Genomic DNA, 15,103 nt, shown 5'->3' on the forward strand with positions numbered 1-15,103 from the left:
ATTTTGGACTTTTTTATAAGAATAGGATTATAATTAAGATGTCCTGGTAGGAATAATTATATTTCACCTACCATTCCTCTTGTATTGTCAAGCGAGGCAGTCATCACTTCTCATGAACTCTTGTGTAGTATTGCTCTGTTCAGTGCTACAGTTGCTGTGTTTTTCCCCAGAGGTGGCTGCACCTCAGTGGTAGGCAAAGTGCTGTCTAATGGCATATGTACTTTTAAAACTCTATAGTAGTGCAGCTGCCCCAGAGGTCACCCAATAAAATTAATAGCAGGTTTAAAACAAAAGGAAGTCCTACTTCACACAACACATAGTCAACCTGTGGAACTCTTTGCCAGGGGATGCTGTGAAGGCCAAAACTATAATAGGGTTTAAAAAAAACCAACCAACTAGATAAGTTCCTGGAGGATAGGTCCATCAATAGCTATTAGCCAGCATGGGCAGGGTGTCCACATGCCCTGGGTGTCCCTAGCCTCTGTTTGCCAGAAGCTGGGAATAGATTGTGATTGCCTGTTCTGTTCATTACCTCTGAAGAACCTGGCACTGGTCACTGTCAGAAGATAGGATACAGGCCTAGATGGACCTTGGCCTGACCCAGTAGGGATGTTATGAAAACACAAAACCACTGTAAGACCGTTCTCATTACAGAAGACATGAATTTTAAAGATTTTAGTCAGCACAGAGCTCCACAGATACAATTCACTTCCAGTTAATCAATTACCCTTGTGCTTTGCAATCATATACATTATTTTACTATCTAACCTCATTTAACTGGAGTCATTTTGACACATGCACAAAACTGGCCATAAAGCACCTATGTTATTTTTTTAATTCTAATGTTCAGTATTCTGGACATTTTAGTATTGACTATCCCTTACTTTCTTGTCTCTCCCTATATCTGCCCTCCCAATGTGCAAGAGCTATAAACAGTTTGATGTAAAAATCATATGGAATTACTACTTTTTGCCCTTTGCACCTTTGCCAGGCTTTTCTTTCCCCTTTTCTTTTCCTTTCTTATCTTTCTTTCCTTTCTTTAACAGTTTTTGAAGCTCAGCAAAAATTCCAAGCCCCTTCTGCACCATCTGTCCACGCCACCAAGCCTGGATCTGAAAGAGAGGATGGAACAATATTGTTACCTCGAGGAGAAGAGGGTGACTTCAAACAATTGAATTGAGCACTATGTCGGCTAGTATTGATGCAAAAAGCTGAATGCATTGGGGTCTGCTGGAGTAAACTGGGGTTAAATTCCTGATTAGACTAAATTAATTTAAATTAAGAGGACCTGCCAACCAACTAAATTATATTTTTCAGATTATTTCCATGTGGTATTTTAAAATTAAACTAAAATTTCTCTAAGGGAGGGAACACTCTCGTTGTTCTCTCAACTCTTTGGTCCAGGCAAGGACTTCAAGTGAAGAGAAGTCATCTTCCCAACTTCAGATGTCCCTATTTGGCTGTTACGTTAGCCCATGTACCCACAGCCAATTTGGACCTAGCTAATTGTCCTACATTGGGCCCCATAAAAGGGAAGTTGTTTCCTTTCGGATGTTGGGTAGCAATGTGTTAGAAATAAGAGACAATAACTGTGGGAAGGGAAGAATTTGAAGTACAGGAAAATCAGGGAAGGGAGGACCTGCCCTTTGTTCCTCATCCCCATTTTTTGAGCAGAATGACTTTACTGCCCACTGGTACTGTAGACTGAGCTTCTAATAACCATCTAGGACAGTGATACTCAAACCACAGTGGTTCAGGAGCCAAATTAGCAATCACCATTACCCAAAAGAGCCACAGTAATTCATTGTTTCTTTTTCTCTCTCTCATTTATATTATATAATTAGAATCTCACAACAAAATGACTGACCAAGTATTCTACAATTGGCTAATAACATAGTAAAAGCATCCTGATTGGTTGTTAATTATCATTGTTTTAATATGTGCTACAAAGAGCCGCAGGAGACATACTAAAGAGCCACTTGCAGCTCCTGAGCCTCAGTCTGAGTATCACTGATCTAGGGCTGTTCCAGGCTGAATCTCTGTGCCCCCAGGCTCTACAGTCTTGGGACTAGAGGCTGCAGCTTACAGCTTCTTTCCCAAGCAGGGATTTGGCTTAATGGATCTGCACTGTGCATGGACCCAGTGGCCATCCCCCTGCCAAGCCCACATTCCCCATTTGGCAATGAGATAGATACCTCATTGTGTGCAGTGGAGTGTCTGCTGCTTTACTGCCCCACCATAGCTGACACAGAATTTTTAAGATACTTCAGGGCCTTGCATAGCATGCCCTGTAGAATGTTGTGTCAAACACTGAATTATTAATAATGCAGTTTGTGCAGTGTAGTAGATCTCTTATGCCTTGTACCTTTGTAGCCTTGGCCTTTTGATGCCTCTTTTCCCGTAAATACTCCCAGATAGCCAAGTTCCCCTGGCTGCACACCTCAACTGGGGGGTCTGTCATAGGGTTCCCATCCAGCAAGACAAGCTGCAACTTCTGAAGATTGTCCAAGTTTTCTGGGAGTTGGAACAACTGATTGTTCTGAACAAGCAACCTTTGCAAACCTAAACAAATAAAATCACAAAACTGCAATGCACAGACTAATAATAATCTGGAGTGTTTCCCTGGGTGTGTTTACAATAAAACAATGTATTGCTGGGGTGTGAAATATTTACTGTGTGTATATAAATATTTCCCAGTACATCAATATATTATTTCATTCTATAGTACAAAGGGCCTAGTTCCCAAACATGGAGAGATTTTTCACAGGACTTCAATAACACCAATATGTTTGTTCTAATGGTGTAATCAATTTTTTTTCTACAAAAATATCAACAAGAAGGGTGTTACTGCTGTTGTGCCTTTCTACTTCCACAGCCCTGAGTTATGAGTTTTTAGGCTTAGGCTCAAGGTAATTGCAAGAATACAAAATTGTTTTTCCCCCAAAATAAGAACTAGAGTGAAGCACTCAACAGAAAGCTTCATTTTCTAAATGATATGCCACACCCTGAGGTGGGTCACTGGCAATGAGAACTAGACTTGGGAGCTGGGGATCTTAAAGTATGATCCTCTAAGCTTAAAAGACACCTGTCTGTTATCCAAGGCTGAAATCAGGCTTATTGACCTCTATTTGTGGCCCAACCATCATTAGGGGAGGAGAGAAGGCCACACTGAGTGGGTGTGGGTTACATAAACACCACCTACACACTGCATCTGTGCCTCATACTCAGGGGAGTTTTGTGAGGCAGCAAAATGCTTTCTTGGTAAGAAAGCTGCAAGAATTGTTAACTGTTCTACTTTGTTATCGACCAATTTGAAAAAACAATGCTATATTGCATCTAAATCTATTAAATAGGGGAAAGTCTTCAACAGATCATCAGACAATAAGAATTTTTAATAATACAGATTACTCTACCTAGTCTCTCATTTGGACCAGGAAAGGTGTCTGGGTGAGAAGAGGAAGACTTTTGAACTCTGAAATCTCTGCTTAAACTTGTGCCCTTACAGACACAAATGCATATGATGTTTTTTCACCTTGTACTTGACATATGGAGTCTGGGAGTTCTTTAAGGAGGTTGTTGTGACAGTCAACTATTTCTAGGTTGCTCAGCAAGCCGATGGAAGGTGGCAGGTACTCCAGACAATTGTTCTCTAGGTACAGCTCTTTCAGGTTCTGGAAAAAAATGTGCACGATTTTCTATTTAAAAAAGGATTTGTTTCCTTAGGGAGATCATTGAACAATGCACAACTGAACATCGGCAAAAGCAAAACATATGACTGGGGAGATAGCATTGTTAGGTGCTCAGATACTATGGTAATGAGTGTGATATAACTGGATAAACGTACCCAGCAGTGTTCTCTGAGTTTGAGCATCCCTTTAAAGTGCCGCATGACCTATCAAGGCTTGAGAATTTTCTTCCTTTGCCTTGGTTCATAGTCATGTACATGCACTATGTGGTCCTGTCACTCCTGCATGCTAGCAACCTCTTGAAAGGTATAGCAACTGCTCTGTAGGCAGGCAAAGAGAAGGGAAAACATGAATTCCATCAGCAATTGGAAAGTGGCTTATTGCCTAGGCCTTGGGGGTGATTGAGCACCCAGTAAAACACGGGTTTAACAATGCTACAGCCCTGGTGTAGAGGCCCAACACATTTTATGGGATCAGAAAGATAAACATACATAACCTATTCCACATAAGGAGAAGGAAATAATAGAGAATCTATGTGAAATAGGTTATATATAATATAGATAGATAGAGATACCTAAGTCTTGGGTCCATCAACTTTAACAAGACCTGTTTGTTACAAATGTTTTACCCAATCCTGCCAGACCTCAATGGACCCAGTTCTGCAAGGTGCTGTGTCCCATTGAATTAAATGGGACTTCAGTGTGCTCAGCACCTGCTGTTTCCAGGCCCTGTACACCAAATCCCACTGAAGTCCATGGAAGGTGCACTTGTGGAAGGCCTGTGGGATTGGGATTCATTCTCTTCAAACAGCTTACTTCTTCTGTGCTTCTTTGTGGTACCAGGCAGAGTTATTATTGAGCTCCTCTCCCTCCTCTTTTTCTTACCTGCAGTTTGCTGATGTCTCTTGGAAGAGTCATGAATTTGATCCCTTTATCTTGTCCCAGATATAATTTCTCTAATGACTGAAGGAGAAAAACTTCCTCTGGAAAAACACTGAATCTGTTTCCAGTCAGACCAAGGCATTTTAAGTTAGAGAGTCCCGTCACCTCTGGAGGTATCTAGGCATGTTCCAAAACATACATTTTAAAAAAATACATTTATTTCCGTTAAATAGCTATGTTTTGTTATTTGTTGTTTGCAGTTCTGGGAAATACTCTCTCACATTACTACAGATCAATGAAGAATATCATGCTGGCCACATTCTATTACATTGCCATATTATGGCTGAAATTTTTGCAACATTTCCCTGCCATATTCCGTGACTGAAAGGTGTCTCCATGTAAACTTTATCTGAATTAGGCTATTTCTTAGCATATATGTTCCTTCCAGAAGAGGCTACCTGGAGAATGAAATGTAAGAACAGTTCCTGTGCTTCCCAATTCCTCTGACAGTATCTGTGTATTATAAGATAATTTACGTAAATTAAAATGTTAAATTGGATCATTTGCATATATTACCACTTCCACAAATTTAGCCTTCAAGGGAAAAAAAATAACACAAATCATGATCTCCTGGCAGAAGATGGGGAGGATTGCATTATATCACAAAAGGGAAATGTGTTTGATGCCCTAAGAGCAAGACACCCATTACTGTTGTTCATGTATTGACAGATTTCAGCTGTATAATTGTCCCCTAGGCTAGAGTAAGATAATGGATCTAAAAGCATTAACAATTTGTACATCCATTGTAAACTTGCCTCCTGCTCTGTTTCAAATAGTATGTCACATTTACTGATACTAGGCAAGTGCAATTATCAGACCGTTACTTCAGAAAAAGAGAGGAATAAATGGAGCCAGGCCCTTTTAGCATCTAATCTCTGCTATTCAAAGCAGGTTACCATGTCACTTTTTAGTGGTTTGGTTTTGGTTCCTTTTTTCCTGGCTGAATATCTGCTTGTCAGTGGCAGTTGGTTACAGGGGGTAGTGAGGCTGTCATGCACATCAGCATTAGGAAAGAAACGTTCTGAACATAATAACTATCCGTAGTTTTATTAACTGCAATTTTAATTAAGCTACCGTCACTCATCCGCTCCAATGGCTTTAAGAATGGGTTATTCTAGCACCTTGCTGCCTTTGGGTAGCGTATAGCCGTGTCTCATATCACAAACAGCTTGTACATAATGCCTTATAACAGGGGTGGCCAAACCGCCTCTTGCGAGCTGCACGTAGTTCTTTTATAGTTAAAGTGCAGCTTGTGGAATCCACCATGTCATCCCTCACATTTTCCACTGGGTGTGGGGAGCTCAGGGTTTCAGCCCCATAGTGCAGTGGTCAGGTTAGGAGCGTCTACCCAGCGGGAAGCGGGGTCTCGGGGCATCAGCCCCACAGGAAGCACCTGCAGGAGCTTCAACAGGAGCAGGGCAGAAGCCCCGAGCCTCGGCAGACGCCTCTCCAGGCAGAAGCCCCAAGTCTTGGCAGGCACCTCCTGCAGGGCAGAAGCCTCGAGACCCCCACCGCCCTGCTGCAGGGCAGAAGCCCCAACTCCTGGCAGGCCTGCTAGGTTCTCAAACTTCTGAAGATTATCATCTGCAGCTCCCAGGGTCAGTAAATTTGGCCACCCCGCCTTATAATGAACACTGCACAAGCATCAAAGAAAATATCCTTCAAGTAAAGCACCGAAGTACAATGCTTCCATATCATATCATTCTTGGGCAATCTAGGCTCCCATCCTTTATGAAGCTCATGTTTTGCACCCCAGTACCTGCAAGGACCTTATTACAGGATTGGGGCCATCAAGTACTTAGAGGTGAAAGAATTCTTGATGCCTTGGGATATAGTTTCAAGACTCCCATTAATGTTAAAGGAAAACAATGAATAATTAGAATACCTTAGATAGCTCAATGCCATCCTGTACACATGTGTTAAAGAAGAGCGAGCTCTAGCTATCTGAATAGATTAAAAATTAAGTTGCAGGCCAGCTTTGGTATTGACACTCATTGAATGTGGCTAGCAGTGACAGTGAGAACTGCCAGGTTACTGATACCTAACTCCACTGCGTGGTGGAGGGTAGACTGAATCATGATAAACCGGCTCTGAATTGCAATGGAGGAGAAATGAGAAAGGGAAGGTAAATTATATTGCTTCTACCGCTGCCCTCATCCAGTGACTAATGTGGATGAGACCACTCCAGCAAAAGGCATGTCCCTAAATTGGGAAGAGAGAAGAGAAATTACAGTAGGAAGTCTCACTGTATGGGAAGTTGGAAACATTTTGGCTTCTGCATTGGGTAGACCTCTTCCCTGTAAAATAATATTCAACAGTTATAGTGGTGCTTTCCAGCCAAAGATCTCAGAGCCCTTTGCAAAGGAAAGTAAGTATTACCAGTTCTGTTTTAGAGATTGAGAGACTGAGGCAAAGAGGTGAAGTGACCTGCCCAGGATCACACAGCTGGACAATGGCAGAGCCAGGAACAGAATCTTTTGTTTCCTGCTTCCCCAATTAGTGGCATCTCTATGTGGCTGTGCTGCCTGGCATAAGGATTGCTGGTGTTTGCATACCTTAGAGTCTTACATATTCTTGAGTCTCACGTCCTTGAAGTCAGGCTTGTATTATTATTATTTATTATTTTAGCATCTAGGAACACCAGTGATGGGCCAAGACCCCATTGTGCCAGGTGCTGTACAAACACAGAACAAAAAGATGGATCCTGCCCCAAAAGACCGTACATATGATTATCTCCCTATGTTGTAGAGTTAAGTGGCTCATACTATTACATTTGAGATGCATATTAGCCTAGTGAATTTGAAGTGTATCTAGAATCCCACGCCAAAAATAAATAAATCAATACCTCATGTATTTGATTGTCATCCAGTGACAATATTTCCAGATTTTCCATAGCACAAATCTCTTTAGGGAATTCATCAAAGAAATTTTCACTGAGATCTAATATCTTGATACAGGTTAATCTGGTAAAGGAAGATGGTAGCATTTGCAAGCCAGTGTTTTTCAAATAAATGAGGCAAAGGGACATCCAGTGGCAAATCTGACGTGGAAACTTTTCCAAGTTGTTACCAGACAGACCAAGCTCGTTCATTTCTGTGAGCTGCTTGAAGCTAGGAGGGAGCCTACGCAGGAGGTTATTAGACAAATCAAGCACAGTCAGTCTCCGGCAGTGATGCAATGTATCAGGGACTGATAACAGGTTATTGAAAGCTAAAAATAGTTTCACTAAGTTTGTTAAAGATACAATCTCTTCCGGGACAAAACTCACTCGATTTTGTTCCAGATCTAGTATTTCCAGGTTAAGAAGGTGACAAAGCTCCAGGGGAAAGCTTTCAAATCTGTTTTTTTGCAGGTAGATCTCTTTAAGTTGTCTCAGATTCACTACTTCTTTAGGCAGATACCTTAGATTATTGCCAGAGAGTCCAAGCAGCTCAACATGATGGAGGCATTTACAGATCTCCACTGGGAACTCATCCAAGTTTACATCATAGAGCCTGAGCTGACGGAGAGCCTGCAGTTTGCTGATTATATGCAGCGAACTGTAAGAGAGTGGATTGCTACTTAAATCTAAGCTCTGAAGATATTTCAGCTCCCCAAGTTCTTCACATACGTTGTGTATGTAGTTCTTATTCAGATAGAGAACTTTCACCTTCTTAAGACGATGGATATCACCTGGGATGTTTTCAATTAAGTTTTTTTCCAAGTGCAATTCTTCCAGATCTTCCAGTTCAAAGATTTGTAAAGGGATAGTTGTCTGTTGCTTATTGGCTAAATCAATAAAAAATATCCGATCTGTGACGTGTACAGGTAGAGCATCCTCCTCTAGTTCTGTAGTCTCTTGTGTTTCCTGTGAAATCTGCAAACTGTCATTCTCAAGAATTGTGGTATCTGCCCTTGAGAAATGAACATTCACTGTGATGGCATCAGGGCTCTGCTGAATCTCAACCATCTGTGCTACTTATTTTTAACTCTAAAGAGAAAACAATAAGGAATCAGTAATACTCCAACTTTAACCCACTTAAATAAATAACAATCAAAGGATGAAATAGTTCAATATTTAGGGGCAGATTCTGACTTCAGATGCACCCATACCACTGAAGCTGATGTTACTCACTGACATCCAAAGCTTGAAAGAATGAAAATAAAGGCATTTTTTGGCCCTTAGTGTATTGGTAAAGGCACAAAGGGCCAAATTCAGTGGATGAAATGCTACTGAAGTCAACAGAGATGCATCTGCTTACACCATGACTGAATTTAGCCCAATGCGCCAGAAAGTCCTAGGTATAAAATTATTTGGACCAAATTTTGTTCTCAGCTACACCAGTGTAAATTTGGAGTAATGTCATTGAAGCTAAAGCAGTTACTGCAATTTATACCAGTGTAACCAAGAGCAGAATTTGGCCCTATATTGTCAAGTGATTTTAAATTGAATAAACAGTTCTTACATAGGTTTCAGAGTAGCAGCCGTGTTAGTCTCTATTCGCAAAAAGAAAAGGAGTACTTGTGGCACCTTAGAGACTAACAAATTTATTTGAGCATGAGCTTTCGTGAGCTACAGCTCACTTCATCGGATGCATTCAGTGTGTTCTGAAATAAATTCAACACCTTTTTTGAAGTAAGTTTTATGTGGCAGATCCTCATTTGGTGTAAATCAGCATAGCTCCATTGAGCTATAAAAGTTTATACCAGCAGAGGAAATGTGCTCATATTCTTAAAATGTTTTCAGTACAGATCAATTTGGATTTCTCCTCCCAAAATTCAGTGTTTTTTTCAAAGTTTCCAGTTTACTGGAGCACCAAACAGTGATACCTCCTGGAAATTAGATCTTTTCTATCATTAAAGTGTCCCGATTTTCATATTCTAGTATTGCTTTGGAATTTTTGCTCAACTGGGGCATGATCTTGATTTCAATGGGAGTTGATGAACCTAAGAAGCATCACGCCTTTATAGGCTCAAAGGCAGCAAAACACTTAATTTAAAGCATGTGCCTATGTGCTTTGCTGAATAGGAACAGGATTATCCACATTCAGGCTAAGGATGTGTTTAAATGCTTTGCTGAATCAGGACCAGAGAGTTGTCCTATGGGTTTTGTGCAACAGGCACCATGTTGGATATAGTTTTATGATTATACTGCCCCTAGCATAATGGCCTCCAGATCTCAGCTCAGGCCTCTGACCACTACTATATTAAATAATAATTCAATAATAGCAGAGTTTTACAAATTATATCACCATTTTACATGACATTTATTACTTCTATAGTTTCTGACCAATATGGACAAGGTACGTGTCATTTGAATCATATGTATATACGCATTTAAAATCCTAGGATTGCAGAATGTTACTGAATAAAGGAAAATAGGGAATAATAGGAAGAGGAGGGGATTAGCTCACTTGCATCTGATGTCTTAAACCTACTGGGGTGGACGTCATGATCCCACAAGTCAATGTTCAAAGAGTAGCAGCAGCAGCAGAGAAAGCAATGGGAGGAAAAACCAAGAGGCTGGTGGCTGACTCATTTACCTCTACATCATAATCTCACTTGAAAGGATGTCATAATCCCAAAGATGAGCTGTTTGCAAGCATCAGCAGAAAGAGAGAGAGGAATGAAAAATATACAAAATAACAAGTGGTATAGAGAAATTGGATTCAGAATGTCTGTTGCCCCATCTCATAAAACAAGAACAAGGGAACAATCAATGAAATTGAAAGGCAGCAAATTCAAAGCTGATAAAAGGAAATACTTTTTCACACAAGCCGTAAATTAGACTGCAGAACTCATTGTCACAGGATGCCCTTGAAGCCAAGAAATTAGCAAGATTCAAAAAGAGATTGGACACTTATAACAAGAATATCCAGAATTATAATAGTAAATGCTAAAAAAAAAAAAAAAGTTTTGGAAGGCATATAAAATCTCATGACTTGGGATTTAAACCAATCTCTGACTATTAGGGGCTAAGAGGAGAATTTTTAGGGAGCAAATTATCCCTCATCTGCCTACTGCAGCATTTCTTGCATGTTCTTCTGAAGAATCCAGTGCTGGCCACTTCCTCAGCAGGATATTGGACTGGATGGACCACATATCTGATCCAGTATGGTGATTCTTGTGTTCCTATGAATGGAAAAAGAGATGGGGGGGGAGAGAGGGAAAGAAGCTCAGATTTGGAGACAAAGCAGTAGCCATCATAACCATGCAGTTTGGGATAAGTTGGAATAGTTCCAAACATGCAGGTTGGAATAGTTTTCTATTTTTGATGTAGAACCAAAGTTCGTGCACTGTCATACACCCTGCTTCTGCCCTGTGAGAGGCAGCAGCACATGTCCTGTATACAAGGGTAATATTAAGACAGTGACAGACAGCAGAAAAATGTATTAAATGAGAGGGACTGATACAGACACCTGTGTGAACAGACTGGTCTGCCCCTTTAAGGATGTCAGGAGGCCTGGGACCAACCTGTCCTGGTCAATCATCAGACACAGTGCAGAAGGGGCAGGAGCTCCTTATAAAGCTCAGCTGGAGGCCTGCAGAGTGTTGGGTGTGGTGGTCATTAGTCCTTCCTAGGTGGGGGAGACAGACCAGTAGCATACATGTGGTGGAGAACACAGGTTGGTGAAGAAGATGGTCCAGGGGTTACAGGACCTTGCTACCTGCTAGTTGTGTGAAGACAATTATTGACTGGTGGTTCTGGACCAATTCTTGGAGATCCTGCCTATGGGAGCCCAAAGTTGGGTCAGGCAGTTTTGGCCATCATCCGGGGAGAGACCTGAACAGAGCGGGAGTGTCCGGGGGGAAGAGCAAGAATGGGAGGTTGGGGGAAGCTCTCAAGGGGTCAGACTCCTGCCTAGCCCTAGATGTAGGGTTTCAGAATGGTTCAGCTCCACAGTGTTGGAGAATTTCCCTTGAGGGGGGAGAAGTCCTGGGGGTAGGTTACTGATCCAGCAAACCTGGGCACATCAAGAGAGATTGCCCAGTAATAACGTGCAATTATGCAGGGTGCTATTTCATCCAAGGGGTAGGGGGTTGGGACTGCCTCCTAGTAATTCCTCCATTAAGCAACATGTAAGGCATCCATTAAAAGGACACACAAAGTGGGTCAGAGCACCAGAAAAAGGAATATTTCCAGTGAAGCCTGTTAGGGGCACCCCTATCAACCCTCCAATTTCATGGTTCTGAGAAATTGATGCCATCACAGGATGAGACTCAACCAATTCCAAGGCTTGTGTGAGGGGGAGAGGGAGGTAGGCAGTTTGTGGCTTTGCAGGGAGGACCCCAATCAAACATCCTCCTGTGGAGGGAACCCCAAGTTTGTGGCTTTTCAGAATGAACTCCTCTGTATGGAGAGGTATTTTCATGGCTGTGTAGGGGGACTCTGCTCCCATATGTTCTTCACGGGGAGGGATCCCCAGGCTCACGGCATTGCAGAGCACCCCAGTTCAGTGCATTCACAGGGCCAGTTTCACCCCGTTGCAGAGCGCCCCTGGGAGGGGTCCCCAGTTTCATGGCGCTCCGGGGATACCCCAAGCTAATGCATGGCATGTCTCGCAAGCGAGGGGCTTTGCTGGCACAGGAAAGGCTCCGCGCCAGCAACCGCTGGGTCTCGGAATCAGCCCGCCCTGCGCGGGGGCGTGCGAGGGTGACCCTCGACCAGGGGCAGGCTCGCTCAGCGCCTTCCCTCGCAGTGCCCGCGGGGGTCGTTCCTTACCTGAGTGGGACGAGGGGACGCAGGCGCACTGGAGAACCCTCCGGCCGCACGAGAAGCGCGTGCGGTCGCTGTCCCCACGGCAACCGCGGCCGGGGACCTGAGCTCGCGGCGGGGGCAGCGCTCGGGAACCCCCATGGCAGCGGCCGCAGGTAGCCACGGGGGGCGGGGGGGGGCTGCCGCGTGCCGCCGGGGCCCCCGGACTCTGACCCCCCAGCCCCGGGGAGCCCCAGGCATTCAGGGCGCAGGGGCCCGCCGTTCGGGGAGACCCCAGCCTGGCGTCACGGGGGCAGGAGGCCCGGTGCGCCGCAGCGGTGGGGGGCTCACGCCGCAGGGGTGGGGGGCTCACGCCGCCGCGTTTCGTGGGAGACCCCGGCGCGTAGGGTGCAGAAGCAAAGGCGGGGGAGGATATTCTCCACGGCGCCTCTGGGCGTGATCGGATCTGCCGCCCCCCTTGCGTGCAGGGGGAGAGACCGGCCAGGTGGGGCACGGCTGGAAAGGACCCACAGGCACGTAGCCCAGGGCCCCATTCTGCCGGCCCAGCGGCGCTTCCTCGTGGGCACAATGGGGCTGCCTCCATCCGCCGTGAAGGCGATGCACGCTCGGCTGGATCGGGCCCCTACCCGGTGAGCTGTGCTTTGCTACGCCTGATTTTTTTTTTTTTTTTTAAAAACTTCTTTGAAACTAAAACCTGTGAGGCATATCGTTAATGTTTGAAGCATCCACTTGTAATGGGCAAACAAGCGACTCTTACAAGCCCAACAGAAATAAGGGGAAAGCCTTTAGAAGAGATGGGTGTGTGTGTTTGGCTGTTTGTAGAAGGGGAATTGATTTATTTTTTAATATTAGGCTATTCCCCCCCCCCCATAGTGTGACATCAGAGTTGGCAGTGAGAGCACCTAGAGAGCAGTGTGATTTTTGTGAAATGACAGCTCACTCCTCTGAAGGTAACTTTATTGCTAGAAAAGTTATGCCATAAGTTAATATGTAATTTGTGTTGAAATTCTCCACTGCTGCATATTGACACACATTATTTATTATTTAAGGAAATATCAATATAAGATACAGGCCTTTAAGAGTATAGTCTAATTTAAAAGTAGATTAAAGATGATCAAGTATGTTGGAACAGTGAAATCTATCTCTTGGTTTTGCTTAGTAAAATTCAGTACTCACACCCTTGGGCTTGTTATTTTGCCATGGAGGAAAGAATGTCTGGGTAGTCTACACTGCAGCTGGTCACAGGCAGACACACTTGTGCTAGTCAGGCTTGAGCTATCGCACAAAAAATATCAGTGTGGATTTTGTGGCTTGGGCTCTCAGGCACTCCCAACCCCCTGGATCTTAGCTAGGGTGGCTAGCCTGCCTCTCCACCAGGGCCAACCATGCTGCTATTTTTACATGCTAGTTCAAGCTTAACTAGCATGAGTCTGTCTACCTGCCCTGGGAGGGTAGCTCCCAGCTGCAGTGTAGAAATACCCTATATGTACAATCCTATAGTAAACATTGTGGGAAGATTCTCTCAAGCATCCAAGATTTGTTCAGTGCAGTAGAGCAGAGGAGTGGTTCCTGATTCTGTGGGCTTGTCTGCATCAGCCCCTGTGTGAGTTAGGGCCTTGTCTTCAAGGTCTGACCCATAGCCTTTAACAGGCCAATCTGTTAATTTATGTAAAAACTCCAAACTGCCTTGTCTTCACTAGAGTTTTACTTCGAGGTAGGAACATGCCATTTTTTCCCCTAGTGAAGACAAGGGCCTGCCTTGAGTGCTCAGGAATGTATGAATAAACATGTACATATGCAAGGACAAAATATAACTCTAAACTGGACGAAGGATGCTTAAGTGGTTGTTTTGCCTTTCATCTGTATTACGCTGTCATTTGCCTGATGCTGAATATTGATTAAAAGTGCCAAGTCTAGAGTCTTTCTACCAAGGTGGTATTTTTTGTCCCCCCCCTCCCCCCAAGTTTGGAGATGGGATCAATCTTGCTATCAGAACTGCTGACTGTTGAACCTCAGCCCAAAAGGGGAAAATTGCTCTGTTGTTTATTTGTCAGCAGAGTTGCAGTTATTTTTAATTGACTTATTTTAAAAGTTTGAGTGTGTCTGCAACGTTCACATCTCAAGCTCACTACATCATTTTGAGGAACTTTTATTTCACTCTCTGAGTATCTGCCTCTCAGGACTGGTCTATACTACAAAGTTAGGTTGATGTAAGTTGCCTTGCATCAACCTAGTTTTGCATGAGATACAAATTTGTCTCCTGCGTATGTAAACACCCTGTTACAGCAACGCAGTAACTCCACCTGCCCAAATGGCATCAAGCCATGGGGGACGTACTGTGGTTGATCGAATACAGTGTAGATACATTGACCCTAACAGTCCTCCAGCAGCTGTCCCACAATGCTTGAAACTCACTGCTTTGGTCAGAAGTGTGAACTCTGCTGCCCAGGGGTTACAGAGATCCGAAGCTACCCACCCACCCTCACTAAAAACCTCACATGTTTTTGAAATGCCTTTTCCTGATTGCCCAGCTTGTGAACACAGCATGCACATTGTTGTGTGCAACTGCCAAACCGACCATGCTGGCTACATGCTCCAGATGCATTCCTGCCTGGAATAGACAAGAGGCATCAGATCTCCTTGGCCTGTGGGGAAAAGAGGCTGTTGAGGCTTGGAACAGCCACAAAAATGTGACAGATTACATGGGGGATGCAGGTGAAGGGGTATGACAGGAATCAGCAGCGATGACATGTGAAAGCTAAGAAACTGCAGGAGGCATA

General features: G+C 43.7%; 3 protein-coding genes across 8 annotated transcripts in view; 1 reads left to right on the forward strand and 2 right to left on the reverse strand.

Moving 5' to 3' along the window:
- Positions 1–15,103, reverse strand: part of GPR160 (G protein-coupled receptor 160) — a 660,951-nt gene that overhangs the window by 178,078 nt on the left and 467,770 nt on the right. The gene's annotated exons all lie outside the window — the stretch shown is intronic.
- On the reverse strand, positions 643–10,088 carry LRRIQ4 (leucine rich repeats and IQ motif containing 4). The gene is made up of 6 exons (XM_073359411.1): positions 10,021–10,088; positions 7,473–8,597; positions 4,571–4,744; positions 3,533–3,671; positions 2,366–2,562; positions 643–1,112 (listed from the first exon to the last, which is right to left on the reverse strand). The coding sequence occupies exons 2-6, from the start codon at positions 8,574–8,576 to the stop codon at positions 963–965; spliced, it is 1,764 nt and encodes a 587-aa protein (XP_073215512.1). The 5' UTR covers positions 8,577–8,597; positions 10,021–10,088; the 3' UTR covers positions 643–962.
- The window catches only part of LRRC34 (leucine rich repeat containing 34), a 36,375-nt gene continuing 33,637 nt past the window's right edge, over positions 12,366–15,103 (forward strand). For 3 of the 6 annotated variants that reach the window (XR_012160737.1, XM_073359423.1, XM_073359422.1), the window contains exon 1: positions 12,689–13,273. Coding sequence is in view for 4 of the 6 variants with exons in the window: in XM_073359423.1 (XP_073215524.1) it covers positions 13,036–13,273 (238 nt within the window). In the remaining 2 variants the exon portion in view is untranslated. Of the gene's footprint in view, positions 12,479–12,688; positions 13,274–15,103 lie in introns of those variants that run through there. The other 3 variants (XM_073359424.1, XM_073359425.1, XM_073359427.1) reach the window with 3 other exon arrangements.

This window comes from Lepidochelys kempii, chromosome 9, assembly GCF_965140265.1.
Source record: "Lepidochelys kempii isolate rLepKem1 chromosome 9, rLepKem1.hap2, whole genome shotgun sequence".
In the NCBI taxonomy this organism is placed as follows: domain Eukaryota; kingdom Metazoa; phylum Chordata; order Testudines; family Cheloniidae; genus Lepidochelys; species Lepidochelys kempii.